This window comes from Somniosus microcephalus, chromosome 2, assembly GCF_052327205.1.
Source record: "Somniosus microcephalus isolate GS21.2 chromosome 2, FLI_Smic_1.0, whole genome shotgun sequence".
NCBI classification, from domain to species: domain Eukaryota; kingdom Metazoa; phylum Chordata; class Chondrichthyes; order Squaliformes; family Somniosidae; genus Somniosus; species Somniosus microcephalus.
Window position 1 is genome coordinate 271,633,497 of NC_140988.1, and position 27,378 is coordinate 271,660,874.

Below are 27,378 nucleotides of genomic sequence, written 5' to 3' on the forward strand. Positions count from 1 at the left end.
TCGCGCGAAGGCATGTGAGGGGCCACAAGACGGACCCTCTCGTGGAGCCAGTACACCTACTCCACGCCAACCCCCAATACGCATATGTCCGGCACGCCGACGGAAGGGAGGACACCGTGTCCATAAAAGACGTCGCCCCAGCTGGCATCGACAACAACCACGGCAATAGCAGCAACAACGATCACAGCAACTCTTACCCACCCACTACTCTTTCATCACCCCCGGAAGAACATCGACCAACGGCACCCCCACCAACTACCCCTTCAACAACCCTGGCGGCACCCCCGGCAGAGACCCAGGAGGCTACCGGGGACACCCAGCCGACACCCGCGGCACCACAACAGCCACGTCGGTCGCAGAGGACTATCAAACCCCCGAACAGACTAAATCTATAGAAGGGGTGAATGTGATGAAATATTCCATTCATCATTGCCTGTGACTGTGGTCGGTTTCAGTGTCATTTCCCTTCCCCCAGTCCTCATTGTATTGTTTATTGGAATGTGCTGGAATGTGCTGTGTGTAGGGCTCCGCCCATACCTGGCCCCTTTTGTAAGCTAGCTCAGTCTGGCCTCAGTCTCCAGAAGGAAGATACCTCTCTCTCTTACGTGTTACTTTCTAAGTTAATAAAAGCCTTGTTTTGTTTCGCTAACATCGAGTCTCGGAATTATTGAGGCACATCACAGAGATTAGTGACTGCAGTCACAGTGACGCAAAATAAGTAATCACTGAAATGCATACATAAAATATGCAGCAAGATAAATCATTTTACATTAATACCTTTGTTTAGGATTACTGATGTCGACTGTGATCTTTCAAGTCTGACGTTTAGGAATTATAGTTTGAGTATGAAATGCAGGTAAAAGATTTAAAAGAACTGCTGGATGAAGAAAGCCAAGACATTTGTTCGTCGGAGTTTGATTTTTTGTTGGCATGAGGTAAGTAATCTTAAATCAATCTGTAAAGTTGTGTTGAAATGTTCAAAGTTAAACAGGAAGTGGTTTGCTTTGAAATAGTGGAACAGTTTCAACAAATTGTTTAACCACATTTTTATAGTCACCAATTAATGAGTGGGGTGTGAGATGGAGGAAACAGTGCAGAGGAAGCACAGGGCTGTATAAAGAGAGAGGCCAGGAAGAAGAGGGAGAAATACAGGAGATGAGGAAGAGGGAATTAGGCCAGGGTGGAGAAAAATCAGTCTGGTGTAGCAGCCAATGCATGCAGGGGCTGAATATAGCCTGAGTTTTTATGCACAAACTTTGAGATAGCCAGTGCATGACTGTAAGAAACCTTGGCCATGTCTTGAGAGTGGAAGTCAGAGTCTTGACGATTATACAAGTAACTGACTTGGTAGTATGATCCAGGAAAGAGTGAAGCAGTTATACAGAATGGACAACTTTTGCCATTCAAATCTTGAGTACTGATCGAAATCATAGTCAGATATGACTTTATTATCTTTGGTTAGTAGGTCACCCTGTACTAAGCTGATGTCGTCAGCCAGTGCTGGTATGGATATGGGTAACAATGGAGGCTGCAGGTTTTCAGTGATACATGGAAACATAGGAAAACATTTTAAGTCATAAGATCATATTTTTATTGTGTGTAAAAGAACATTTTGGTGACTTTAAACAACTAATATACACCAGAGCTCCAATGCGGCACCTTAAAGCTTACTAATAACAGATATTTAACCAGCGTAAATTTTGCTTTATGTACAGGCAAACTATGAACTTTGAATTATGCCACATGGCTTTGCTAAACATATAATGGTAAATATTCCACTTCTGTGCCTGTGAAAAGGTGGATAGATTTGGGCTGGTGCATGCAGAAACAGAACTTATACCCCACTCTCCAGCTTGCTCCCTATCTTCTGTAATTTTCCTCTATTTTAAGCAATTATGAGGTGTGGGGAATTTTAATTAGGAGCAGGTTTCCGTCGGGCTGGAGGCAAGGTGAGAATCAAACCCATCCGACATCATCAGGTTGAGGTCCGGGCTATTTTAACACCTGGGCCTCATTTAAACATCCCGCCGGCCATCTACCCTCCCGGAACAGGTGGAAAGAGACAGCTAGTCAGCTTCAGGTAGGTCAAACTCTGACCGCCCTGCTCATTGGCTGTCCAGATGTCAGTGGGGTCCTATGGGAGTCATAGGACCCTGATTAGTATATATTAATGAGCTCCCGTTTGAGTCAGGCGTATGCGTCAACCACCTAAAAAAAGTACCCAGTTAAGATGGCGGCGGCGGGAATCGAGCCACACTGGTCTTTGCACAGCTATTTTAATTTTGCACCCATCCCATTCCTATCTAATTCCTTTTTCACAAGAATTTATGGACTCTGCTTCAACAACTGTTTGTGGCAGAGAATCTAGAAACAGCGGCTCTGAATTTCTTCAAAAGGTCTGTTGATTTCCCAGCATAACCCCAGCAGAACTCACCGGAAAAAGGCAGGAAACTGGTTACACATCATCCCTGCCAATTCCAGGATCTTACAGTTGACCTTGAAAGGGATGGAACCTCTGCCTGCCCCTTACAAGATCTATGATGCCAAGGGGACGGAGCTGGGGATGGGTCTTCCTGTGATCTGCTGTATTACTGGATGGCAGTATACTGAAAGAGTTGAGACATACTGGATTCCCATGGGTGTACGTGTGCCCCACTGAGAGGGGGTAGGAGTTGTCCAGGTGAGGGAGGTGGCCTGGTGCCATATTATTTGGTTGTAGGGAGCAGATGGGTGCCGGAGGATCGCCTGTAGAAGCATGGACACCTGCCAGCCCCATGTAAACTCTGTGGGATCAGGCCTGGAAGAACTGACAGGTGCAATCGGAATGGGAATGTTAGGGCCCACCTGTGTAAAGACATTTTTTTCCTAACCTCTTTAATGGTTTTTGTGGTCATATTAAGTTTGTGGCCTTTCAGTACCATCTTGCAAATGAATGGAAGCAATCTAACACTATTTACTTTATCTTAGCCCTTCATAATCTCGAAGACATCAAACAGGTCACCCTCAATCTTTTCAGCTCCAGTGGAAAAATGGTTGTGCAAAAAATGAAAAAAAAACATGCAATTGGTGAGTAGCAAATAACATTTTAGCAGACACACTTAACTATTCTCTGGCCTACCCCATTTGTATATTTTGCTATTTGAGCTACAACAATCAATAAGGGAACAATATACCATGTAGACTATCACTGAAAGTTTCAGTGTTGAATTGTCTTCTTAATCCAGGAAAGGTATTTCTTTGAAAGTCGTGTGTAAACACCAGGTTTTTTGGGTTGTCCACAATTGCATCCGAAAGAAACGATTCCGTTGAATTTTCCATTGCATAATAGTGGACCTCCTGAGTCACCCTGAAACAAAAGTAATACAAGATTTCAAGCAATTAGATTATTTTTCCCAGCTGTGTGTCCGTCACTGCTTAAGAGACCCTGAATCAAATTAGGAACAGAGGAATTGCTAAATGAAAAAAGAACAAGGTCCATCTAGTTCGCCATCCACCATCCTGGTAGTCGCATGATACAATGATAATGCCGTTGTTGACCCTATGTATTAGGATATTATCTTGTAGGGTTATTTGGGTTCAAGAGAGCCTTACTACCATCTACAAGACACAAGTCAGGAGTGTGATGGAATACTCTCCACTTGCCTGGATGAGTGCAGCTTCAACAACATTCAAGAAGCTCGACACCATACAGGACAAAGCAGCCCGCTTGATTGGCACCCCATCTTCCACCTTAAACATTCACTCCCTCCACCACCAGCGTACCGTGGCTGCAGTGTGTACCATCTACAAGATGCACTGCAGCAACTCGCCAAGACATCTTCGGCAGCACCTCCCAAACCTGCGACCTCTTCCACCTAGAAGGACAAGGGCAGCAGGCATATGGGAACACCACGACCTCCAAGTTCCCCTTCAAGTCACACACCATCCTGACTTGGAAATATATCACCGTTCCTTCATCATCGTTGGGTCAAAATCCTGGAACTCCCTTCCTAACAGCACTGTGGGAGTACCTTCACCACATGGACTGCAGCTGTTCAAGAAGGCAGCTCACCACCACCTTCTCGAAGGCAATTAGGGATGGGCAATAAATGTTGGCATTGCCAGCAACGCCCACATCCCATAAACAAATTTTTAAAAAAGAGAGAAGAATCCCAGCCCCCAGTGGCAAGTCTACCCATTCAGGTCCCAGCAATAAGCCAGTCTGGCTAGTCAATTATTAGAAGCAGCCTAGATTATTGCCAATGTACCTGATTCAGGTATCAGATTATTGAGCCTGTCACAGTGGATCAACTTAGTTCCAACCTCTTAATGGTAGGCATATTAATCTTGGGTTCAGTTTAGAAATGTAATTAAATAAAAATATTAAAATTCACATTAAAAGAACATTTGCCACAAAGCTATCTGCAATATTTGATCTTCTACTTCAGTAATATTTGTCAAGAAAAATTGAATTCCATTAGAAAGTTTTACCAATGCACAGGAAACCTGAATGGAATGTTGAACTATTTTTGGATAACTAATACGACAAAATGACTTGTGTTAGATTCAGGTTGTATCGTACTGAATGTCAGTCACACAGGGCTTAGATTAGCTGTGTTGTTGTAGGCTTTTGCTGAATGTTGCTTTTTCTTTTACATGCAGTATCGGGTCCCCTTTTTCCAATAAGAACTAGAACTGAGTAACTTCTTTACTTAGAGAGTAAACAATGTGGAACTCGCTACCACTTGGAGTGGTTGAGGCAAACAGCATAGATGCACTTAAGGAGAAACTAAATAAGTACATGAGGGAGAACAGAATATGTTGATAGGGTGAGATGAAGTAAGGTGGGAGGAGGCTCATGTGGATGTGGATCAAAACACTGGCATTGACCTATTGGCCCAAATGGCCTGTTTCTACTGTAAAATTCAACGTAATTCTAAGTACCACTTCCAACACAGCTCCAGTGTGAATAATCAGTCACTTACCAGCAAGACATGCCAAGATCAATCTGACTCTCCTTAGAACATAAGAAATAGGAGCATGAGTAGACCATTTGGCCCTTTGAGCATGCTCCGCCAGTCAATAAGATCATGGCTGATCTTCTACCTCATCTCCACTTTCCTGCACTATTCCTATATCCCTTGATTCCCTCAATATTCAAAAATCTATCAATCTATGTCTTGAATATACTCAACGACTGAGCTCCACAGTCCTCTGGGGTAGAGAATTCCAAAGATTCACCACCCTCTGAGTGAAGAAATTTCTCCTCACCTCAGTCCTTATTTTGAGACTGTGACCCCTGGTTCGAGACTCTCCAGCCAGGGGAAACATCCTCCCAACATCTACTCTGTCAAGCCCTGTAAGAATTTTGTATGTTTCAATGAGATAAGTATGTAGATACCTTAAACTATTCTGGGAATTTTTAATTTTCATAAAATAGCATTTTGTGTATGTAAAATAACAGCTATTGTGCTTAAACATAAGTCAGAGTTTATCAGGAGGCAGGAAAAGAGCTAGAGCAGATTGACATCATCATTTTTAATTCAATAGCTGCATCTGTCAGCTGACTAAGACAATTATTTTTTTTAAATTGTTTTAAGGATGTGCTCAACACTGGCAGGTTGCATTGATTGCCTGGTTGTCCTCGGAAAGTGGTGGTGGGCCTTCTTGAACCATCAGAAATCATTTCCACAACTGAGTGTTTTGAAAGGCATTAAGACTCAACCAAATTGTGTGGAAAAGGCCTCACATGTAGTCCAGACCAGGCAGTGTTGGCAGTCGGGTTTTTCCTACAATCCAGCACTTCCCATGATCAGTTTTCTGGTGCTAGCCACTAATTATCAGATTTATTTTATTCGACTTCACAGTTTGCTGTGGTAGGATTTGCACTCATGGGGGGTAATTTTGACTTTGTGCTATAATGTAATAATGTAATGTAATAATAATGTAAAGTGACAAAGTTAAAATTACCCCCATGATTTTTGCTTTGTTAGTCTAATGCCATAATCAATATACAAACCAGGAGGTTCTGGGTGTGAGTCCCCAGTCTATTCAGAGGTAGCTGGTCCCAGTCAGGACTGTGTTCGAGGTGTTAGGTTTGATATTGCTGTCCTTGGGTTTGGTAGGCGAAAATTGGCCAGTGTTCCTGTTCTGATCACTATCTAATAGCCCCTACTGGAAGTTCACATTGTGAACTCCTGATGTTGTGTATGTACCTTTAAGGGAATAACTGGTCTTAGGCTGCAGTACCGGCAGTGACCACCCCTGTATAAAAGGCCCTAGCAGGCTTCTGTAGTTTCAGTTTCAAGCTGCCTCTTGTTCAGTAAAGTACCTGTTACACTGTTCTCCCGAAGTCCGTGTATTATTGAGGCACAGACTTTACAGTGGCGACGAGTAAGTTCGAACTCACCTGCAGTGTGGCATCATCTCACGGGGATCTCGCCTGAAAGGAAGGTCCTGGAAGGTCGTAGTCTGAGCAACGGGCGTCGATTGAGGGCAACCGCCCAAAGAATCCATCGGTGTTTGGAGAATTGCGGGCGAGACTGTGGTTCCAGCGAATCGTGCTGGTAGCAGGTAGCGCGCTGACCTTTCCGGACTGCGGCGGGCTCAAGCTCGATCGAGCGGCTCTACAAATCGGGCCGCGCAGCGTCGCCGGGAAAAGAAAACAAGAGAGAGAGGGCGTAGCGCACAGGGCGCGGTCGGTGCTCGAGAACAGGACAGCGGAGAGAAACCAAACGGGGGGGGAAGGAAAGCGAGACGCGCCGAAGCTGCGGGTCGCCACCATTACCCCGTAGAATGCTAGGAGCAGCGTGGCAGTAAGGGGCAGAAGCAAAAGCGCAGGAGGCGCCATTTTATCCCATTGGGGAAGAAGCAAAAGCGCGGGAGGCGCCATTTTATTCCATTGGGGAAGAAGCAAAAGCGTGGGAGGCGCCATTTAAAATCGCCCAAGATGCCGAAAAGTGGCAGTATCACTGCTTTCGACAACAAGGTAGAAGACTGGACCACGTATGTAGAAAGAATCGAAGTGTACTGCAAGGCAAATGAGGTGGCCGATGGAAAGAGGGCGTCGGTATTATTAAATCTGATGGGTGCGAATACGTACGGCCTATTGCGGAATTTAATTACCCCAGCTAAACCAATGGAGAAAACTTTTGAGGAGATTGTTCATATCTTACAGGAACACCTAAGCCCTACACCACTGCTGATAGCAGAAAGATTCAAGTTCCATAAAAGAAACCAGCACAAAGATGAGAGCAATGCTGACTATCTTACGGAACTACGCAAGTTATCGAAGCACTGCCAGTTCGGAGCAGGACTGGCAGACACCTTACGGGATAAGTTTGTCTGCGGGCTCCAGAGTGAAGGAACCCAGAAATGACAACTTTCAAAAAAGGACCTGACGCTAGAACAGGCTTTCAGCGTGGCAGTATCCTACGAAGCAGCAGCACAGGGAGCTGCGGAAATACAACAGAAACCATAAGAATACAGCGCTAACGAAATGGTGTACGGAGCCGAAAAGTGCTATCGCTGCGGCAGAACAACCCATGAGCAGAAGGACTGCTGGTTTCAAGACAAAATATGCAGGCAATGCGGAAAAATGGGACATATAGCAACAGTCTGCAGGTCGGGAAAGAAAACCAACATGACAAGAACTACTAAGGAATAGTACAGGAAAGTAAAGAAACTGACAGATAGTAGTTCCAAAGATCAGGAGAGTGATAAGGACTCCGGGAGCAGGCGACTAAGTTGTTTAAAATTACACAACGTGATCGCAAAAGAAGATCACCGATCCATTTGGGTCACCCTCATGATAGCAGGGTCCCCAGTGAAGATGGAATTGGACACAGGATCAGCCCTAACTGTCATGAATCGACGAGACTATGAGCGGCTATTCTCACACATACCCTTAAAGGACACATCCATTGTATTGAAGACATACACGGGGCAAAAGGTCTACCCCAGAGGAAAAATAAGGGTGCCAGTTGAATATAACAGAAAGGAAACACAGAAACTATACTTGTATATACTACAAGATGGAGGACCACCATTATTGGGACGTGAATGGATCCGAAAACTACAATTGGATTGGCATTCCATTCTGGCACTAACTGTGACTGACAAAAAAGATGATGACGTCGCACCTGGACGTCTGTTACAAATTCTAACTGATGCGGAAGAGGTGTTCCAACAAGGACTTGGGACTATAAAAGGAGTAAAGGCAACCATAAAGATTGAGGATAACGCAACCCCAAAATTTTTCAAGGCCAGACCGGTGCCATACGCGATACGCCCAGCTGTGGAAGCTGAACTGGAGAGTCTGGAGCGTTCAGGTTGCTGTCTAAGGTGGACTGGAGCGAGTGGGCCACACCCATCGTTCCTGTAATGAAGAAAGCATTGAGCAGCACGCCTGGGGAGCCAAGGAAGGTTCGCATCTGTGGGGACTTCAAGGTGACTGTGAACCCAGTCCTGCACACAGTACAGTATCCGCTTCCGCGGATAGAAGATATTTTCGCCTCACTATCTGGAGGGAAACGTTTTACAAAGATTGACCTGGCTCAAGTGTATCTACAAATGGAGGTGGAAGAAGCATCTAGGAAATACCTCACGATAAACACTCACAAAGGCCTTTACCAGTACAATCGACTGGTATTTGGGGTAGCATCGGCCCCGGCTATGTGGCAGAGGGCAATGGAACAAGTCCTGCAAGGGATCCCGGGGACCCAGTGTTATTTGGATGACATCCTGGTTACGGGCGAAAATGACAATGAACACCTTGCCAACCTGGAACAGGTGCTCACGAGATTGCAGGAATATGGGCTACGAGTCAACCGTCCCAAATGCGAGTTCTTCAGGAGACAAATCTCGTATTGTGGCCACATGATTGATGAGGAAGGGTTGCATAAGTCGCCGGACAAGATTGAGGCTGTAGTCAAGGCTCCAGCACCAGAAAATGTGTCGCAACTGAGGTCGTTCCTCGGGTTGGTGAACTACTACCATAAGTTCTTGCCGAATTTATCTACAATTTTGCACCCACTGAACGCCCTCCTTCAAACTGGTGTAACATGGAAATGGAGTGATGAGTGTAAGCGTGCCTTTCAGGAATGTAAATGCCAAATCACTTCAAAAGAAGTATTGGCCCTCTACAACCCAACACTACCGATTCGGTTGGCATGTGATGCGTCACCTTACGGCATTGGAGCGGTGCTGTCACACAAATTCCGTGACGGTTCAGAGAGGCCAATAGCCTTTGCATCGCGCTCGCTAACCTCAGCCAAGCGTAACTACGCCCAGATTGACAGGGAGGCCCTCAGCCTGGTGTGCGGGGTGAAGAAGTTCAATCACTATCTGCACATGCAGAAATTCACCCTACTGACTGATCATCAACCCCTGGTCTCAATTTTTAACCCAAAGAAGGGCGTTCCGGTGATGATGGTGCAACGGCTGCAAAGATGGTCACTTTGATGTGCCTCAATAATTCCGAGACTCGATGTTAGCGAAACAAAACAAGGCTTTTATTAACTTAGAAAGTAACACGTAAGAGAGAGAGGTATCTTCCTTCTGGAGACTGAGGCCAGGCTGAGCTAGCTTACAAAAGGGGCCAGGTATGGGCGGAGCCCTACACACAGCACATTCCAGCACATTCCAATAAACAATACAATGAGGACTGGGGGAAGGGAAATGACACTGAAACCGACCACAGTCACAGGCAGTGATGAATGGAATATTTCATCACATTCACCCCTTCTATAGATTTAGTCTGTTCGGGGGTTTGATAGTCCTCTGCGACCGACGTGGCTGTTGTGGTGCCGTGGGTGTCAGCTGGGTGTCCCCGGTAGCCTCCTGGGTCTCTGCCGGGGGTGCCGCCAGGGTTGTTGAAGGGGTAGTTGGTGGGGGTGCCGTTGGTCGATGTTCTTCCGGGGGTGATGAAAGAGTAGTGGGTGGGTAAGAGTTGCTGTGATCGTTGTTGCTGCTATTGCCGTGGTTGTTGTCGATGCCGGCTGGGGCGACGTCTTTTATGGACACGGTGTCCTCCCTTCCGTCGGCGTGCCGGACATATGCGTATTGGGGGTTGGCGTGGAGTAGGTGTACTGGCTCCACGAGAGGGTCCGTCTTGTGGCCCCTCACATGCCTTCGCACGAGTACCGGACCTGGGGTGGAGAGCCATGATGGCATGGATACGCCTGAGGTGGATTTCCGGGGAAAGACAAACATTCGTTCATGAGGCGTGGCATTAGTGGCCGTACACAATAGCGACCGTATCGAATGGAGCACATCTGAGAGGACTTCCTGCCAGCGGGAGATAGGGAGGCCCTTGGTCCTTAGAGCTAGAGTGACTGCTTTCCATACTGTCCCGTTCTCTCGCTCCACTTGGCCGTTACCCCGGGGGTTGTAGCTGGTGGTACGGCTCGTGGTGATCCCCTTGGACAGCATGTACTGGCGTAGCTCTTCACTCATGAAGGGCGCCCCCCTATCCGTATGGATGTAGCTCGGCATACCGAACAAGCAGAACAGGCTGTTGAGGCATTTAATGACCGTGGCGCTGGTCATGTCTAGGCAGGGGAAGGCGAATGGGAACCGGGAGTATTCGTCCACAATGTTCAGGAAGTAAACATTGCGGTCGACGGACGGGAGGGGGCCCTTGAAATCTAAGCTGAGCCGCTCAAAGGGCCGTGTAGCTTTGATTAAGTGGGCTCTATCTGGGCGGTAGAACCGAGGCTTGCACTCAGCGCAAGTGCGGCAGTTCCTGGTCAGAGACCGAACTTCCTCAATCGAGTAGGGTAAGTTACGGGACTTTATGAAGTGGAACAGCCGCGTGACCCCTGGGTGGCAGAGGTCGTTGTGGAGTGTCTGTAGCCGATCCCCGGTGGCGCTGGCACACATCCCTCGTGAGAGGGCGTCAGGGGATTCGTTAAGGGCCCCTGGCCGGTAAATGATGTCGTACTCGAAGGTGGAGAGCTCGATCCGCCACCTAAGAATCTTATCATTTTTAATCTTCCCCCTCTGTTTATTATTGAACATAAACGCTACCGACCGCTGGTCGGTAAGTAGGGTGAAGCGTTTGCCGGCTAGGTAGTGGCGCCAGTGGCGCACTGCCTCCACGATGGCTTGGGCCTCCTTTTCCACGGAGGAGTGTCTGATCTCGAGCCCTTGGAGGGTCCTCGAGAAGAAAGCTACGGGCCGCCCCGCCTGGTTGAGGGTGGCCGCCAAGGCGAAGTCAGACGCATCACTTTCCACTTGAAATGGAGTGTTCTCGTCCACTGCCTGTAGCGTGGCCCGCTCAATATCCTGCTTAATGCTTTTGAAGGCGGCGTGGGCCTCAGCAGAGAGCGGAAAAGAGGATGCTTTCAAGAGGGGGTGGGATTTGTCGGAGTAGTTGGGGACGCATTGGGAATAATAAGAAAATAACCCCAGGCACCTTTTCAGGGCTTTGGGAGTGTTGGGCAGGGGCAGCTCCCGTAGGGGGCGCAATCGGTCGGGGTCTGGTCCGATTTCCCCATTCTCCACCACGCTGCCTAGTATGCAGAGGCGCGTGGTGTTGAAAACGCACTTGTCCTCGTTGTAGGTGAGGTTGAGTTTTTGTGCGGTTTCCAGGAACCTCTCGAGGTTCGAGTCGTGATCCTGCTGATTGTGGCCGCAGATGGTGACGTTGTCGAGGTAGGGGAAGGTTGCCTGCAAGTGGTGGTCATCGACCATGCGGTCCATCTCCCTCTGGAAGACCGAGACCCCATTCGTCACCCCAAAGGGGACTCTGAGGAATTGGTAGAGGCGTCCGTTCGCCTCGAAGGCGGTGTACGGGCGGTCCTCTGGTCTGATAGGGAGCTGGTGGTACGCTGACTTGAGGTCGATGGTGGAGAACACCCGGTATTGGGCGATTTGGTTCACCATTTCTGATATGCGGGGTAGCGGGTAGGCGTCTAGTTGGGTGTACCTGTTGATCGTTTGACTATAGTCGATCACCATCCGTTTCTTCTCGCTACCCCTTACCACTACCACTTGGGCGCGCCACGGGCTGTTGCTGCGTTCAATAATGCGCTCTTTCAGGAGCCTGCCTACCTCGGTCGCGATAAACCGCCTGTCCTCCCAGCTGTACCTCCTGCTTTTGGTCGCTATTGGCCGGCAGTTAGGGGTAAGGTTCGCGAATAGCGAAGGCGGCTTTACCTTCAGGGTAGCCAGACCGCACACTGTGAGGGGCGGCTGGGACCCACCGTACTTGAGCGTGATGCTTTGGTGGTTGCACTGGAAATCCAGGCCCAAGATCACGCTCGCACATAGGTTCTTCATGATTAATACTTTAAAATTATCGTATACAGTTCCGTTAACGCCCAATTGTACCGTGCAGTAACCCAGAATGGTCGATGTCTGGGTTTTATCAGCCATAGAGATGGTACCCTGAGCAGGGACCACCTTTAGGGAGAGTTGTTGTGCCAGTTCAGGGTGGATAAAAGTCTCTGTGCTTCCACTGTCAATTAAACATTTAACCCGGCACCCGTTTACCTCGATGTCCACCATTGATTTGGATAGCGGGTGCGGCCTGGTCTGGTCCACTGTGACCGATGCCACTGTAGGGCCCTGATCGATACAAGATGGCGTCCACGCTGTCTGCTCATAAGATGGCGGACCCCACGAGGTCGGGCAAGATGGCGTCCAAGATGGCCGCTCCCACGGCGCACACGCGGCGGTGGCGTGTTTTCCGGCGGTTGGTTTTCCGGCGGGGTTCCCTCTGCACACCTTCCCGAAGTGCCCCTTTTTACCGCACTTAAAGCAGGTGGTGCCTTTCGCCGGGCACAGGTTTCTGGTGTGTTTTGGCTGCCCGCAGAAGTAGCAGTTGGGTCCCTGACGCGTCGCGGCTGTCGTAGGGCTTCTGGGGGGAGAGCGGGGCCCCGCCGGTGTCGGGCTGCCGGGCGGGGAAGATGCCTTCCAAGATGGCGGCGCCCTCGGTGCACACGTGGTGGCGTGGACGGCACGGGCTGAAGAGTAGGCGTCCGAGTTTCTCTGGGCCACATCCAGGGATCGCGCGGTGTCCGCAGCCTGTTTCAGGTCCAACCCCGTTTTTTCCAGCAGTCTTTGCCGGATGTAAGTGGAGCTGAGGCCTGTGATAAAGGCATCGCGAACAAGCTCGTCAGTGTACACTGCGGCTTTTACATCTCGGCACTTGCAGTCTTTGCCAAGAATTTTCAGGGTGCTTAGGAACTCCTCCACCGATTCCCCAGGTCGCTGTGCGCGAGTAGCGAGCAGATGCCTAGCATACACCTCATTCGTAGGCTGCTGGTAATGCACCTTTAAGATGTCGCAGGCGGCCAGGTACGTATCGGCGTCTTGGATGAGGGGGTAAACCCAGTGGCTTACCCCATTCCGCAGAATTCCGAGTCTCATCCTCGCAGCGTCCGTAGCGTCTTTGACGGCTGCGGAATTGTCCAGGAAGAATTCCATACACTCAAACCAGTGTCCGAAGCGTGCTGATGCGTCCGGAGCATGTTGATCCAAATCCAAACGTTCGGGTTTCAGGAGTTGATCCATAGTGTTGAAAAATAAGTTAATAAAATTGATGTGCCTCAATAATTCCGAGACTCGATGTTAGCGAAACAAAACAAGGCTTTTATTAACTTAGAAAGTAACACGTAAGAGAGAGAGGTATCTTCCTTCTGGAGACTGAGGCCAGACTGAGCTAGCTTACAAAAGGGGCCAGGTATGGGCGAAGCCCTACACACAGCACATTCCAGCACATTCCAATAAACAATACAATGAGGACTGGGGGAAGGGAAATGACACTGAAACCGACCACAGTCACAGGCAGTGATGAATGGAATATTTCATCACACACTTTTTCTAGGGGCACATCAGTATGACATAGAGTACAAAGGTACGAAACAACATGGAAACGCTGATGGGCTGTCGCGCCTACCGTTGCCTATGGCGGAAGAATGTAAGAAGTCACACAACACCAGGTTATAGTCCAACAGCTTTATTTGAAATCACAAGCTTTCGGAACGCTGCTCCTTCGTCAGGTGAAGTGGTCAGGAGCAGCGCTCCGAACGCTTGTGATTTCAAATAAAGCTGTTGAACTATAACCTGGTGTTGTGCGACTTCTTACATTTGTCCACCCCAGTCTAACTCCGGCATCTCCACACCATGGCGGAAGAAGCATCTGCAGTGGACCCTGTGGAGATATTCCATGCGACCATAGTCGAATGTTTGCCTGTTACAAACGCAAGTATTGAGAAGGAAAACCGAAGTGACCCGACACTCTCTCGGGTCTATGATTTGACGGTGAAGGGATGGCCAGCATATGGTGACTCACTGTTGCCAGCATTCTCGCCAAGGAGGGAACAGCTGTCAGTGTGCCGGGGAACCTTGATGTGTGGATCCCGAGTGGTAATTCCACCCAAGTTGAGAGATAGAGTACTCAATGAGCTTCATGAGGGTCATCTGGGAGGGGTAAAAATGAAGAGCCTAGCCAGGGCACTTGTGTGGTGGCCGTGAATCGATAAAGAAATCGAGGATATAACCAAGAGATGCACAGGATGCCAGAAGGTCCAAAACGCTCCACCACAGGCCCCACTACATCCATGGGAGTGCCCTCATCTCCATGGCAACGGGTACACATTGATTTCGCTGATCCACTTATGGACTCAATCACTGTGGACGCCCATTCGAAATGGCCAGAGGTCATTAAAATGTCCTCCACCACCACGGAGAAAACTATTGCAGTCCTGAGGACCATCTTCGCCAGGAATGGGTTACCAGAACAGACCTGTTCCGACAATGGCCCACATTTTGTGTCTGAGGATTTCCGGAGGTTCCTGAAGAATAATGGGGTGAAACATTACACATCTGCCCCATATCATCCAGCCACAAATGGATTGGCTGAGAGGTTTGTTCAGACCTTTAAAAAGGCCATAAAAGCAATGTATAATGACGACATACCACTGCAACACAAGGTGGATAACTTCCTGTTTGCTTACCGGAATGCGACACATGCAGTAACCGACCAAACTCCAGCCATACTGTTTTTCAACCGGAGACTAAGATGTCGCTTGGATTTGCTCAAACCAAACATAAGACGAGATGTTGAGGATAAGCAGTTCCAGCACATAAATGAGAAGCCAACCAGGAGCTTCAAGATAGGGCAACCAGTCTTGGCCCGCGACTACCGAACAGAAAAATGGCAGCCAAGCACGATATGCACACAGCAGGGACCACTAATGTTCACAGTGGACGTTGGAGAGAGCATCGTGAGACGCCATGTTGACCAGATTCTAGAGTCACAGGAACAAGCCAAACCTGTACCACAAGCATGTGCACCTGGTAATGAGCCCGAAGTACAGATTGCGTCTACCTCAGAAGCAGGGGTATTGGAAGCTGAGGAACCAACCAATGACAATGAGCCAGAATTGACTCCACCGCCAGAACAGGATACTCGAGAAAGGCGCTATCCAGTCCGGATCAGGAAGCCTCCTCAAAGACTGAACTTATAAATGACTATTTCAGTTGATGTATATATTACTGAGGAAATTGTAATTGTAATTAGTTATTATTTAGTTGTTAAATGAATGTTATGTACTGTTTATCTAAAAGGGGAGGAATTGTTGTGTATGTACCTTTAAGGGAATAACTGGTCTTAGACTGCAGTACCGGCAGTGACCACCCCTGTATAAAAGGCCCTAGCAGGCTTCTGTAGTTTCAGTTTCAAGCTGCCTCTTGTTCAGTAAAGTACCTGTTACACTGTTCTCCCGAAGTCTGTGTATTATTGAGGCGCGGACTTTACACTTGATAAGGGCAATATTGGGCTTAATTGCCAACCTCATTGTATAGGTTCACATATGAAGAATGGTCACTTGGACAAGGTACTTTTAAGGCATCCAGTGGCCATGGAACTGTAACCCAGCGAGAAGTCAATACATCCAGGAGAGGAGGGAAGGGGAAAAAATAGACAGAATAATAAAGAAGGGATTTTTTTTTGTTTCAGTGACATTGTGTACAAGTGACATGTAATTTTTATAATGCAATGCCGTTTTCTTCATAAAGTGCACTGTCACCCACCACAGTAGATGATAAACAACTTTGGCAGAGATTAATATCCCTTTATTAGCAAAAGGAATATTTTATAACTGCTTTGTGCTTCATTTTGATGGATTGTGATGTTTGAACCTCCATTACTCAATATTAGTAAAAAAAATGCCATAGCCAATGCTAATGCTGTAAGTGCAGACGACTGGGCCTGCACTGGCTGTAGATGGGATGTGCGCGATAAAATTAAGTCTCTGCAGAACCATTGCTTGTTGCTTTCTTCTGTGTAAATCTGCACATTGTAGCTAATTGCAAGCTTTTTTGTACAGTTACTAAAATGCAAAACTGGCAATAAAGTGCAAGATGGATGAATTGCCATATCCGTCACTAGATCAGAGCTCGGTTTGCCAAATGTTTTTTTTCATTTGGAACAAGGAGTCAATACCTTCAGGAAAGGAGGGAAGGGGCAGAAAGTGGACAGAAAAAGCAACTAACTTAATCTCAAGTAGTAAAGTCAATATATGTCTAGCTATACCCTTGTGTCCTCAGCATAAATCTGCAGTGAGCCTGATGTCTTGTTTAGAAACAACCCGTTTTTAACACTTTTTCAGATAAGCAGCAGATGAAAATTAAATGGCAGGCTTGCTGCAATCACAAAGAGAAGGTGCAATGGCAGGACCTGAGGCTAGATGACCTGGTTAGACAACAACAAGTTACTCACAGAGGTATAAGAAAAATAATTGATGCCAAACCAAAGAAGGAGAGATTAAGATGGGTGACCAAAAGCTTAGTGAAAGAGGTGGGTTTTAAGAAGGAACTTGCATTTATGACTGCAGGACGTCCCAAAATGCTATGCAGCCAATGAAGGTTTTTTTTTGTAGTGTAGTCACTGTTGTAATGTAGGGAAGTGCAGTAGCCAATTTGTGCACAGCAAAGTCCCACAAACATCAATGAGATAAAAGACCAGATAATCTGTTTTTAGTGACATTGGTTGAGGGATATATATTGACCAGGACACTGAGAGAACTCCCGTACTCGTCTTTCAATAGTGTAATTGGATCTTTTCTGTTGACTTGAGAGGGCAGACAAGGCCTTGGTTTCATGTTTCCTATATTACAATAGTGAATAAACTTTAAAAGTACTTAAATAAAAACAGAAAATGCTGTAAATACTCAGCAGATTAGGCAGCATCTGTGGAGAGAGAAACAGAGTTAACGTTTCAGGTCGATGACCCTTCATCAGAACATCATCGTTTCAGGTCATTGACCTGAAATGTTAACTCTGTTTCTCTCTCCACAGATGCTGCCTGACCTGCTGAGTATTTCCAGAATGTTCTGTTTTTATTTCAGATTTCCAGCATCTGCAGTATTTTGCTCTTTTTTTTAAAAGAAGTACTTAATTGGCTGTAAAGCAATTTGGGATGTCCTGAGGTCATGAAAGGCATAAATGCAAATGTTTCTTTTTTCTTTTTATGACTCATCCAAAAGGTGACACGTCCCAACAGTGCAGCACTCCCTCACTATTGCACTAAAGCGTCAACATAGATTATGTGCTCAGTCCTGGAGTGGGCTTAAATCCATCACTCGATTCAGAGGCATGAGTGCTCCCACTGAGCCATAGCTAACACCTAAGGAGCGTCACAAAGGAGGAGAGGTAGGTGAAGAAACAGAGGGGTTTAGGGGTCGAAATAGAGAGCGTGGGACCTAGACCACTGAAGGCATGATGCCAATGATGGGGCAACGGGAAGAGGGAATGCACAAAATGATGAACAGAGAATTCGGGGCGTGGGTGGGGGGCAGAGTTGTAGCACTGGAGGATACAGAGATAGGGAGGGTCAAACCATTGAGAGATTTAAACACAAGGATGAGAATTTTAAGTTTGATGTTTTGTGAGAACAGGAGTGATGGGTGAATGGGATTTGTTGCGGACTCTGTCCACTTTCTGCCTCTTCCCTACTTTCCTGAAGGTATTGACTCCTTATTGGAGTTGACTGCAGCTTTAAAACAAGATGACTTAATCCTTAGTTGGAACAGCTTCCTATTTGTAAAAAAATCATTTTTAGGTTATAGGTGTCACTGGCAAGGCCAGCATTTATTGTCCATCGGACGTTTTACTATGTTAAAGGTGCTATATAATTGCAAGTAGTTGTTATTGTTGTAGTTGACCTCAGAAGGTGGTGGTGAGCCGCCTTCTTGAACCACTGCAGTCCATGTGGTGAAGGTACTGCCACAGTGCTGTTAGATAGGGATTCCAGGATTTTGACCCAGTGATGGTGAAGGAACGCTGATATACATTACTAAGTATGTAAAATAAAAGTTGACCTTCAGAAGGATTTTTTTTACCAATCTTACAGACATGGGGAATGGTAGCCTAGCGATTATGTTATTGGACTAGTAATCCAGAGGCCTGGACTAATAATCCAGAGAATGTGAGTTTGAATCCCACGATGGCAGTTTGAGCATTTGAATGCAGTTTAGAAAATCTGGAAATAAAAAACTGGTATCAGAAAAAATGACCATGAAGCCATCAGATTTGTTGTAAAATCCCAACTGGTTCACTAATGTCTGTTAGAGAAGAAAACCTTCTGGTCTTACCGATATGTGATTCCAATCCCACACCATTATGGTTGACTCTTAACTGTCCCCTGAAGTGGCCTCACAAGCCACTCAATTCTATTAAACGGTTACAAAGAAAAAGACCCACCTCCTTCTCAGAGTAACTAGGAATGGGCAATGAATTCCAACCTTGCCAGTAATACCCACATCCTGAGAATGAATAAGGAAAATAAAGACATAATTTGTTGCTGCAGTAATTGTATTATCAAATTTGTGGTGTCCTAAATGGTGAAGGTGGCCAAATATTTTTGTATTTTATTTTTGTAAATTTACTTTTCTCTGTTTAGGCACATGGCATAGAAACCTACCCCTGGGCCGCTGGCAATAACAGTTTCACTGGGTGGTTGGCCCTACAAGTTCTCTCTCCTTTCCCCATGTGACTGACCTCCATCCAGCACACATCATAAAGCTGCGATTGGAGGACTTGCCAGGATAAATTCAGTGCTCCTATGCTCCCAGCAAGGTGGTGGGCTTGGATGGAGCGTGGGCTTGAGAGTCAGCACTACAGTGTGTAGCCCAATGCTGCCCTCCATTCCTTGCTGCAATGCTCCATCTCACCCTCAGTAAGCTCCCCACTGGAGTGGAGCTAATTTACAGAACAAACGGGAAACTGTTCAGCCTCCGTCGCCTCCAGTCCAGATCCAAGGTCATCCCATCCTTTGTCGTCAAATTACAGTATGCAGACGACGCTTGTGTCTGCGCTCACTCGGAGGTCGAACTCCAAACCATCGTCAACACCTTCACCGAAGCATACGAGAGCATGGGCCTTACACTAAACATCCGTAAGACAAAGGTCCTCTACCAACCTGCCCCCACTACATAGTACTGCCGCCCGATTATCAAAATCCACGACAAGGCCTTGGACAACGTGGACCACTTTCCATACCCCGGGAGCCTACTGTCAACAAGGGCAGACGTGTGCCAGTGCAGCCTTCGGTCGCCTGAGGAAGAGAGTGTTTGAAGACCAGGACATCAAACCCGGCACTAAGCTCATGGTCTACAGAGCAGCAGCGATACCCGCCCTCCTGTATGCCTCAGAGACATGGACCATGTACAGCAAGCACCTCAAAGCACTGGAGAGGTACCACCAATGCTACCTCCGCAAGATCCTGCAAATCCATTGGCAGGATAGACGCACTAATGTCAGTGTTCTCGCTCAAGCCAACATCCCCAGCATCGAAGCTTTGACCACCCTCGATCAGCTCCGATGGACGGATCACATTGTCCGCATGCCCGATACGAGACTCCCAAAACAAGCGCTCTACTCGGAGCTCCGACACGGCAAGAGAGCCCCAGGTGGGCAGAGGAAACGCTTCAAGGACACCCTCAAAGCCGCCTTGAAAAAGTGTAACATTCCCACCGACACCTGGGAATCCCTGGCCCAAGACCGCACAAAGTGGAGGAGAAGCATCCAGGAAGGCGCCGAACACCTCGAGTCTTCGCCGGGAGCAAGCGGAAGCCAAGCGCAAACAGCGGAAGGAGCGCACGTCAACCCAAGCACCCCACCCACCCGCCCCTTCAACCACCATCTGCCCCACCTGTGACAGAGACTGTAGGTCCCGCATTGGACTCATCAGTCACCTGAGAACTCATTCTTAATGTGGAAGAAAGTCATCCTTGGTTCCGAGGGACTGCCTAAGAGAGAGAGTGTAGCCCAAACACAGCAACAAATTTTGTTTGCAGATTTCTCAGCTAGCCTTCAGTTACCTATTAATCTAGAATTTTACAATAATTTTTACCTCATTGATACTTACAGTGCAGGAATCTCTTGCTCCTCTTTCGTCACCAGCACATAGCACATCTTCTGTTATTGCAGGGTGGTAGGTGTAATATTCAGAACACAAGTTCCTGTCTATGACGGTTACATTCACTTGTTGCAGCTTGTCTGACCTCTTCATGTTTCTAAGATTGGTAACCCCCCATCCCGCTACATTACAAATGGCTCCATCTTTGACATCCTTTCCAGAGTTAGGTACGCTCAGGACATTCACAAACTTGTTCAGAGTCACTGCATCATTAAGCTGGAATTACATTTTTAAAAGTACATATTTCATTTACTCATGTTTAGTGATTTTGGCTTTTTCAGAAACAAATCCATCTTTGATTACTGGGTGTGCTGTAGATTTTGTAAAGTTCTTTTATTTGCAAAACATAGGGATAGCTATTGATCCAGTTTTAAGCAGCCACTGCCCAGATGTGTTGTTTATTGTTGCAATTTATTCCAAAGAAATAAAACATTACACAGGTTAATGCTGGGTTTTGACTTCTACTATATTCGCAACAGTAGATAGTGTTGCACAATACTTTCATCAGTTGCTGAACACATATACTCACTATTAGAATATTTCAATTGAAGGACCAGCTTTTAAAAAGTGGCTATTACTCATAGTATTTGTTATTGGTCAGATTAATTTCTTATTTTGTTTTGCAGAAAATGATACTTGCAAATGTTTGAACTGATTGCTTTGTCTGCCAACGGCGGGTATTTTTCAAAATGGGTGCCCACGTCTCCAATGCGGCAGGCAGGCAGTGCACACTCATTATGAGCTGGAAGTGTGCTGCCCGCCATATTGGTATAAACAAAGATATAGGTGCCAGGACCCATGCTTGAAACAGGGTTTATGCCTTTTGCAAATATAGGGCCTAACGGCTGTTTGGGGAACAATGTACAAACTTGGGTTGCCCTGAGCACAGTGGGTGCAAGGCTGGCTGTGTTCAGGAAAGCCAGGTCTACATGCAGCCTGACAGGCAGTCCTTAAAGAGACTGATAGAGGCTGCCATCAGAAAGGTATGTTTAGCAAAAATACTTACCTGAATGTGGAGCCGGAAGCATTAGGACTGCTCATCCTGGGACCCCACATTAAACCACGAGCCGCTGCCGGCCACCGCTCGCACCACTCTTCCTGAACACTGCCTCCTAATTGCCCTCCCTTTCCTGATCACCCTCTCATGGTTGCCCGCCCTTTCCCAGTCGCCCCCCACAATCACATCGCCCTCCCCTTTAACAACCTGCCCGAGGGCTGCTGCGGGAGACGTAGCTGTCCAAAATTCAACACCTCTTCATCTGCGAACTGCCTCAGGGTGTCCAGCAGGTGTCTGCAGCTCGCTGGTCTCATTTAAACGAGGCCCGAGGCCCAATACCAGGTGCACCTCGAGCCTACCTGTTCTGGTATTAGGATCTTTCCCTTCACCCAGTTCGTGCCTACAGGCCAACACAGACACATTTCTAAGACATTATAATTAGAAGCACAAAGCTTTAATATTCTTACCTGAAGAAGCATGATGTCATTAGTGTACAATTTTGAGTTAAACAAACTATGTGGGATAATTCTTTTAATGGTAAATATTTGCTGTCCATTCCCTCCTTTTGAAAGTGAGTGAGCTCCCAGAACTACTCGGGTGTTCTTCAAATTACTGTTATTGTTGTAAAATGATACAAAGAAAATTAGATTAGTTACTTTCACTAACATTTTCCTTAGTTCAGATGGTACTGTAGGCTGGGTGACTGAACCAGACAATAATATTACTAAGAATTGGCAAAAATGCAATCACCTTCATTTTAATTTTAACTGAAATCAAAACATGTGCTATTAATATCAATATCAAATGTGTTAAACGTGTTTGTATCAAAGTCACTCTTATGAAAGTCACAAATTATATCCTGTGTGACTGTGACAAAGGTAACTATTCCTCCTCGTCCTTCTCGAACTGTCTGCAGCCTTTGACACGGTTGACCACACCATCCTCCTCCAACGCCTCTCCACCGTCGTCCAACTGAGTGGGACTGCACTCGCTTGGTTTCATTCTTATCTACCTAGTCGTAGCTAGAGAATCACCTGCAACGGCTTTTCTTCCCGCTCCCACACCGTGGCCTCTGGTATCCTCCAAAGATCTATCCTTGGCCCCCTCCTATTTCTCATCTACATGCTGCCCCTCGGCGACATCATCTGAAAACACAGCGTCAGTTTCCACATGTATGCTGACGACACCCAGCTCTACCTCACCACCACCTCTCTTGACCCCTCCACGGTCTCTAAATTGTCAGACTGCTTTTCCGACATCCAGTACTGGATGAGCAGAAATTTCCTCCAACTAAATATTGTGAAGATCAAAGCCATTGTCTTCGGTCCCCGCCACAAATTCCATTCCCTAACCACCAACTCCATCCATCGCCTTGGCAGCTGTCTGAAGTTGACCAAGACTGTTCGCAGCCTTGGTGTCATATTTGACGCCGAGATGAGCTTCTGACCACATATCCGCACCATAACTAAGACCGCCTGTTTCCACCTCTGACTCCGCCCCCGCCTCAACTCGTCCACTGCTGAAACCCTCATCCTTGCCTTTGTTACCTCTAGACTTGACTATTCCAATGCACTCCTGGCCGGCCTCCCACATTCTACCCTCTGTAAACTTGAGATCATCCAAAATGTTGCAGCCCATGTCCTAATTCGCACCAAGTCCCGTTCACCGATCACCCCTGTGCTCGCTGACCTACATTGGCTCCCGGTTAAGCAATGCCTCGATTTTAAAATTCTCATCCTTGTTTTCTCATCCCTCTCTATCTTGCCCCTCCCTATCTCTGTAATCGCCTCCAGCCCTACAACCTTCTGAGATATCTGCTCCCCCCCAATTCTGGCCTTTTCCACATCCCCGATTTTAATCGCTCCACCATTGGCGGCCGTGCCTTTAGCTGCCAAGGCCCTATGCTCTGGAATTCCCTCCCTAAACCTTCCCATCTCTCTCCCTCTCTTTCCTCCTTTAAGACGTTCCTTAAAACTTACCTCTTTGACCAATTTCTCTTTACATGCCCAGGTGTCAAATTTTGTTTGCTAACACTCCTGTGAAGCACCTTGGGATGTTTTACTATGTTAAAGGCACTATATAAGTACAAGATGTTGTTGCTGTTGTATGCAAATTCGCTGTCCTCTGTTTTAATGAAAGTGTTAACTTAGGCTAATACCTGTGTTTAAACAGTAGACAAAGGAACCTTCTACACACTTGTTGCTTACTAATATTTCATAATTTGATTTCACACCCCATTGATTTTTAAGCTAGCCTCCTCTGTTGATAATGCAGTAACTAGATGTGAAGGTATGTTGTAAATGGGGATCAGTGCAGAATCTAAATATAGCCTAGGTTTAACTGGACTTCACTGGTCTCATTTGTCAAATTTAAATTAAATGCTGGTCTTATTGCTCATTGTGCAGTGTGGTGTAGATGCAATGCAAGTGCAACTAACCTGTTATAGAATAGTTTTCTCCACACTACAAGCTTATTGAAGTAGATATATATAAATCCAGTTCCTGATTGGGTAGGGAAATCTGTTACTGGCCTTGTCTCAGCCCTCAAACTACTTGAACTTCTTTCACATATGAGATCCAATGCTCTTTCTCTGCAGTTGAGAGTGGTAATACTACAGGTAGACTACCTTTTATCCGAACTTCCGAAAACCGAAACCCTCTAAAAACCGAAGGTTTTTTCGTTCAGCGTAAGTCGTGCGCACGACATGACCAGAGTGGCGCACGACTTACGCTGAGCAGAGGGTCAGCGTAAGTCGTGCGCACGACCCCGACCCCCGCCGACGACCCCCCGTGGAACCCCCCCTGCGGACCCCCGCCGACCCCCCACGCCGACCCCCACCGCCGACCCCGACGACCCCCACCCCCGACGACCCCCCCGCGGACCCCCGCCGACCCACCCCCGACAAATTTCCCAGTCTTATAAAATACCATCCGAAATCTGAAATTTTCCGAAAACCGAAACACAGCTGGTCCCGAGGTTTTCGGATAAAGGATAGTCTACCTGTATTGTAATTCTCATGCTCTGATGGCATTAAGTTAAGCTCTCATTTCTCACCCAGTAGTATAGTTTATTCAACTTGCTCATGTAAGCTTTGCAATTTGCTGACCGGTATTGTTTTGTTGTTACATCTACTGTAGTTCAAGGTTCCCTAGGCTGATGAAACATTCCTTCCCAACAACAACTTTACACATTCAAAGCATATACAATTTAATACAGTGAATCTTGACACTTTACTGCTTCCTAATCAGTTTTCAATGGATGTCAGCACTATTAGACTCATTTAAAATCCTGCTCGAAAGAAAGATAATTGGTTTTAATTGACAGCATTGATTTGAACCAAACACCTCTGAATTAGAAACTTCAAAGTAATTTTCACAGCCAATTGTAGGTTTAGCCAATCGTCTGGTTATAAAAGTGATCTTTTCAAAGACTATTTTAAGGCTTTGTTATTCAGTAACATTTTGAAAATAACATCCATACAATCACAATAACTCCTATGTATTCGTGGGTTCTACTCTGCACTTGGAAACATACTTTTAGTCTGTCTATCATTCCTCGAGATTTACATTTACTGGTAATCTCCTGCAGCCTCATGGGTTTAGGAAGGGAGGCCCGGTAAAGGCAGAAGAACGGGGTGAGGTGACAGCCAATGGCTGATGCGCTTCAGACAGAAAGGCTGGGGAGTGAGCAGTAGGACAGGTGGAAGGTGGCAGTGGGGTTCCAGGGAAGGGTAGCAGGCGATCTTGGTGGTGATAAGGTTGGGAATCTGGTAGGAGGCATTATTGAGTTAATTCATGACTTCCTCTTTGTTTTCCCATGTTTCCTAGCTGGATATTCAGTGGAGAACTGTAATGGGAGCTGTGCATTTATTTTCTTAATATCTTTTTATTTTTCACAGTAGAATCACCACGGCATGAACTTATACTGAACTAAAGAGTTTGCATAAGAGATCTACTTATCAGGACAGACTTAGAGAGCTGGGGCTATTTAAGTTGGAATAGCATAGGCTTTGATGAGATATGTTTGAAGTATTTTTAAAAAATGAAACGGTTAGACTTGGTCCAAGGCCGTTTGAGTTAGATTGGTTAGAGAGGACCAGAGGACATAAGTATAAATTATGAAAGCATAGAACGAGTTCAGAGGCTAGAGGATGATTTTTTCTGCAGGATCCACTGGAATAAGTTACGTGCACATGCAGTGAGTGTGGGTTGATTGCAAGCATTCAAAAGGTAGCTGGACAAATTCCTGCAAGTGCAAATATTTGTCTAGATATAGAAGGGAGCTGGGTCATTGGGGGATGTGTCTCCCAGTCATTGTGATCTCTTGGAACTTGCTTTATCGCACTTTTGGGTCAGAGAGGAATTTCTGAAGAGTTTTTTCCTAAATTGACCTAAGGTTTTTTTTTCTACTTTTTCCCCCTCTCTCAGGAGATTGCATGACTGCATGGGGTGAAGGGGGAATGGGAGTGATGGTGTGTGTGAGTTACACCATACTGGGACTGGACATGCTTGAAGGGACAACTGGCCTTTTCCTGTCCTTTTTCATATGTTTATAACAATTTCTCAAAGATATAACTTTTAATATTTTTACACAGTACTATTTTTAAAATACATTTATCTGTTGTAACTTACAATTGACAGTGTGCAGCAGTCAGTATCCATGCTGACTTGATTAAAGCTCCTCCACACATATGCTTTTTATTAAGCTGGATTGATGCCATGTAAGGTTTGGAATGAGCTCTAACATCTTCACCCCCAATGATTTCCACGCAGTCATCTTAAAAAGCAAATAGAGAGGGGATATTGCCTGTGAGCAGAGGTTTGACTGTGGTATAGAGAATACTACAAGTGATGAACTGTATTGGGTTTGATCCAATCCATTAATTGTTTAAATACTTGGTGAAGGCTAGAAATTGGACTTGAGCCTGAAATTTGGCACTAGACCTCATCTCCACAGAAGCGGCGAGCTGCAGGCACCAATCGGGCATTGGGAAGCAGCTCTCAGATTCTCTCTGCAGCAATTTGGGCTGGCTGCAATGCTGGCAGTGGCTCTCAGGTAGGCCCTGGAGGGAGATGATCCTGAGAGGGGAGAAGCACTGGGCTGGCAGCGGCCCTCAGGTAGATCCTGGAGGAAGGTGGGGGGAGGCGATCTTGAGAGTTGACAAGCCCTGGGCCAACAGCGACTTATAGTTCTTTTGTGGAGCTGTTAGTAGCACTGTTTTCTTCCCAACTCTACAAAAAAACAACATTTTCATAGTATGGGGCCATTTTCCATTGGGCTTCAGTATTCCCTTCAAGGACCACTGGTATGGCTGTTTAAGACCCGGTACAAATGGACAGATCTTGGTGCATTTGTACTCCAATTTTGCAATCGGGTCCTACAATGATTGCCTAAACAGTGAGCCCAACACCTACTTCAGGTGGACGTCCTAAGGGACTAAAAGTTGCCTGATCTAATATAGTGGCCACTGAACTTCGGATGCAGACCTGGCACAGGAGAACCTTGTCCAATTTTTTGCAAGTTTTTCCCCTTGTTTTATGCTCAAATGACAGGCTGAATTTCTCCCTCTTTGACTTTTAATTATAAAATATGTATTTTTTTATTTTAAACAATTATAGCTTAAATTTAAAGAAAAGAATGACCTATCCCATGCTCGTGCATGTTTTTGAGGGGGAATGTGGCAGTTGATTCTGTAATTTATGTAGACTTGTGAAATTGGGAATTATTGAGAATAATTGTAATGCAGTTCATGAAAGGGTTGTTTTTGAAATTAATTGTAAACTCTACCATCACTGCAAGTAAGTAAGAATGATAATAACACCATCTCTTTAAACTGTGATGTCAGGCACACAGTAGTAAATGCATTGATCCTTTCTACATTGTGTACATACTTCATTTCTAAATTGAATATTACAAACTAGAGATGGAGAAAATTTGTAGAAAATAGAGCAACTCCAGTTTAGATTATTTCTTG

At 46.3% G+C, this 27,378-nt stretch overlaps 1 protein-coding gene across 1 annotated transcript; it reads right to left on the reverse strand.

The window, feature by feature from the left end:
* Window positions 1-1,574: 1,574 nt before the first annotated feature.
* Window positions 1,575-27,167, reverse strand: LOC147123394 (granzyme K-like). The gene is made up of 4 exons (XM_085972292.1): window positions 26,036-27,167; window positions 21,872-22,016; window positions 20,357-20,623; window positions 1,575-3,346 (listed from the first exon to the last, which is right to left on the reverse strand). Exons 1-4 carry the CDS (start codon window positions 26,122-26,124, stop codon window positions 3,197-3,199), a joined length of 651 nt encoding a protein of 216 aa, XP_085828418.1. The 5' UTR covers window positions 26,125-27,167; the 3' UTR covers window positions 1,575-3,196.
* Window positions 27,168-27,378: the final 211 nt, after the last annotated feature.

Excerpts from the sequence above, each read along its gene's own strand:
- LOC147123394 (XM_085972292.1), bottom strand. The coding sequence starts at position 26,124 with ATGGCATCAATCCAGCTTAATAAAAAGCATATGTGTGGAGGAGCTTTA. Across the intron at positions 22,017-26,035 it reads ACTGCTGCACACTGTCAATT|TAATTTGAAGAACACCCGAG; the intron begins GTAAGTTACAAC and ends CAACAATAACAG. Across the intron at positions 20,624-21,871 it reads ATGACATCATGCTTCTTCAG|CTTAATGATGCAGTGACTCT; the intron begins GTAAGAATATTA and ends ATGTAATTCCAG.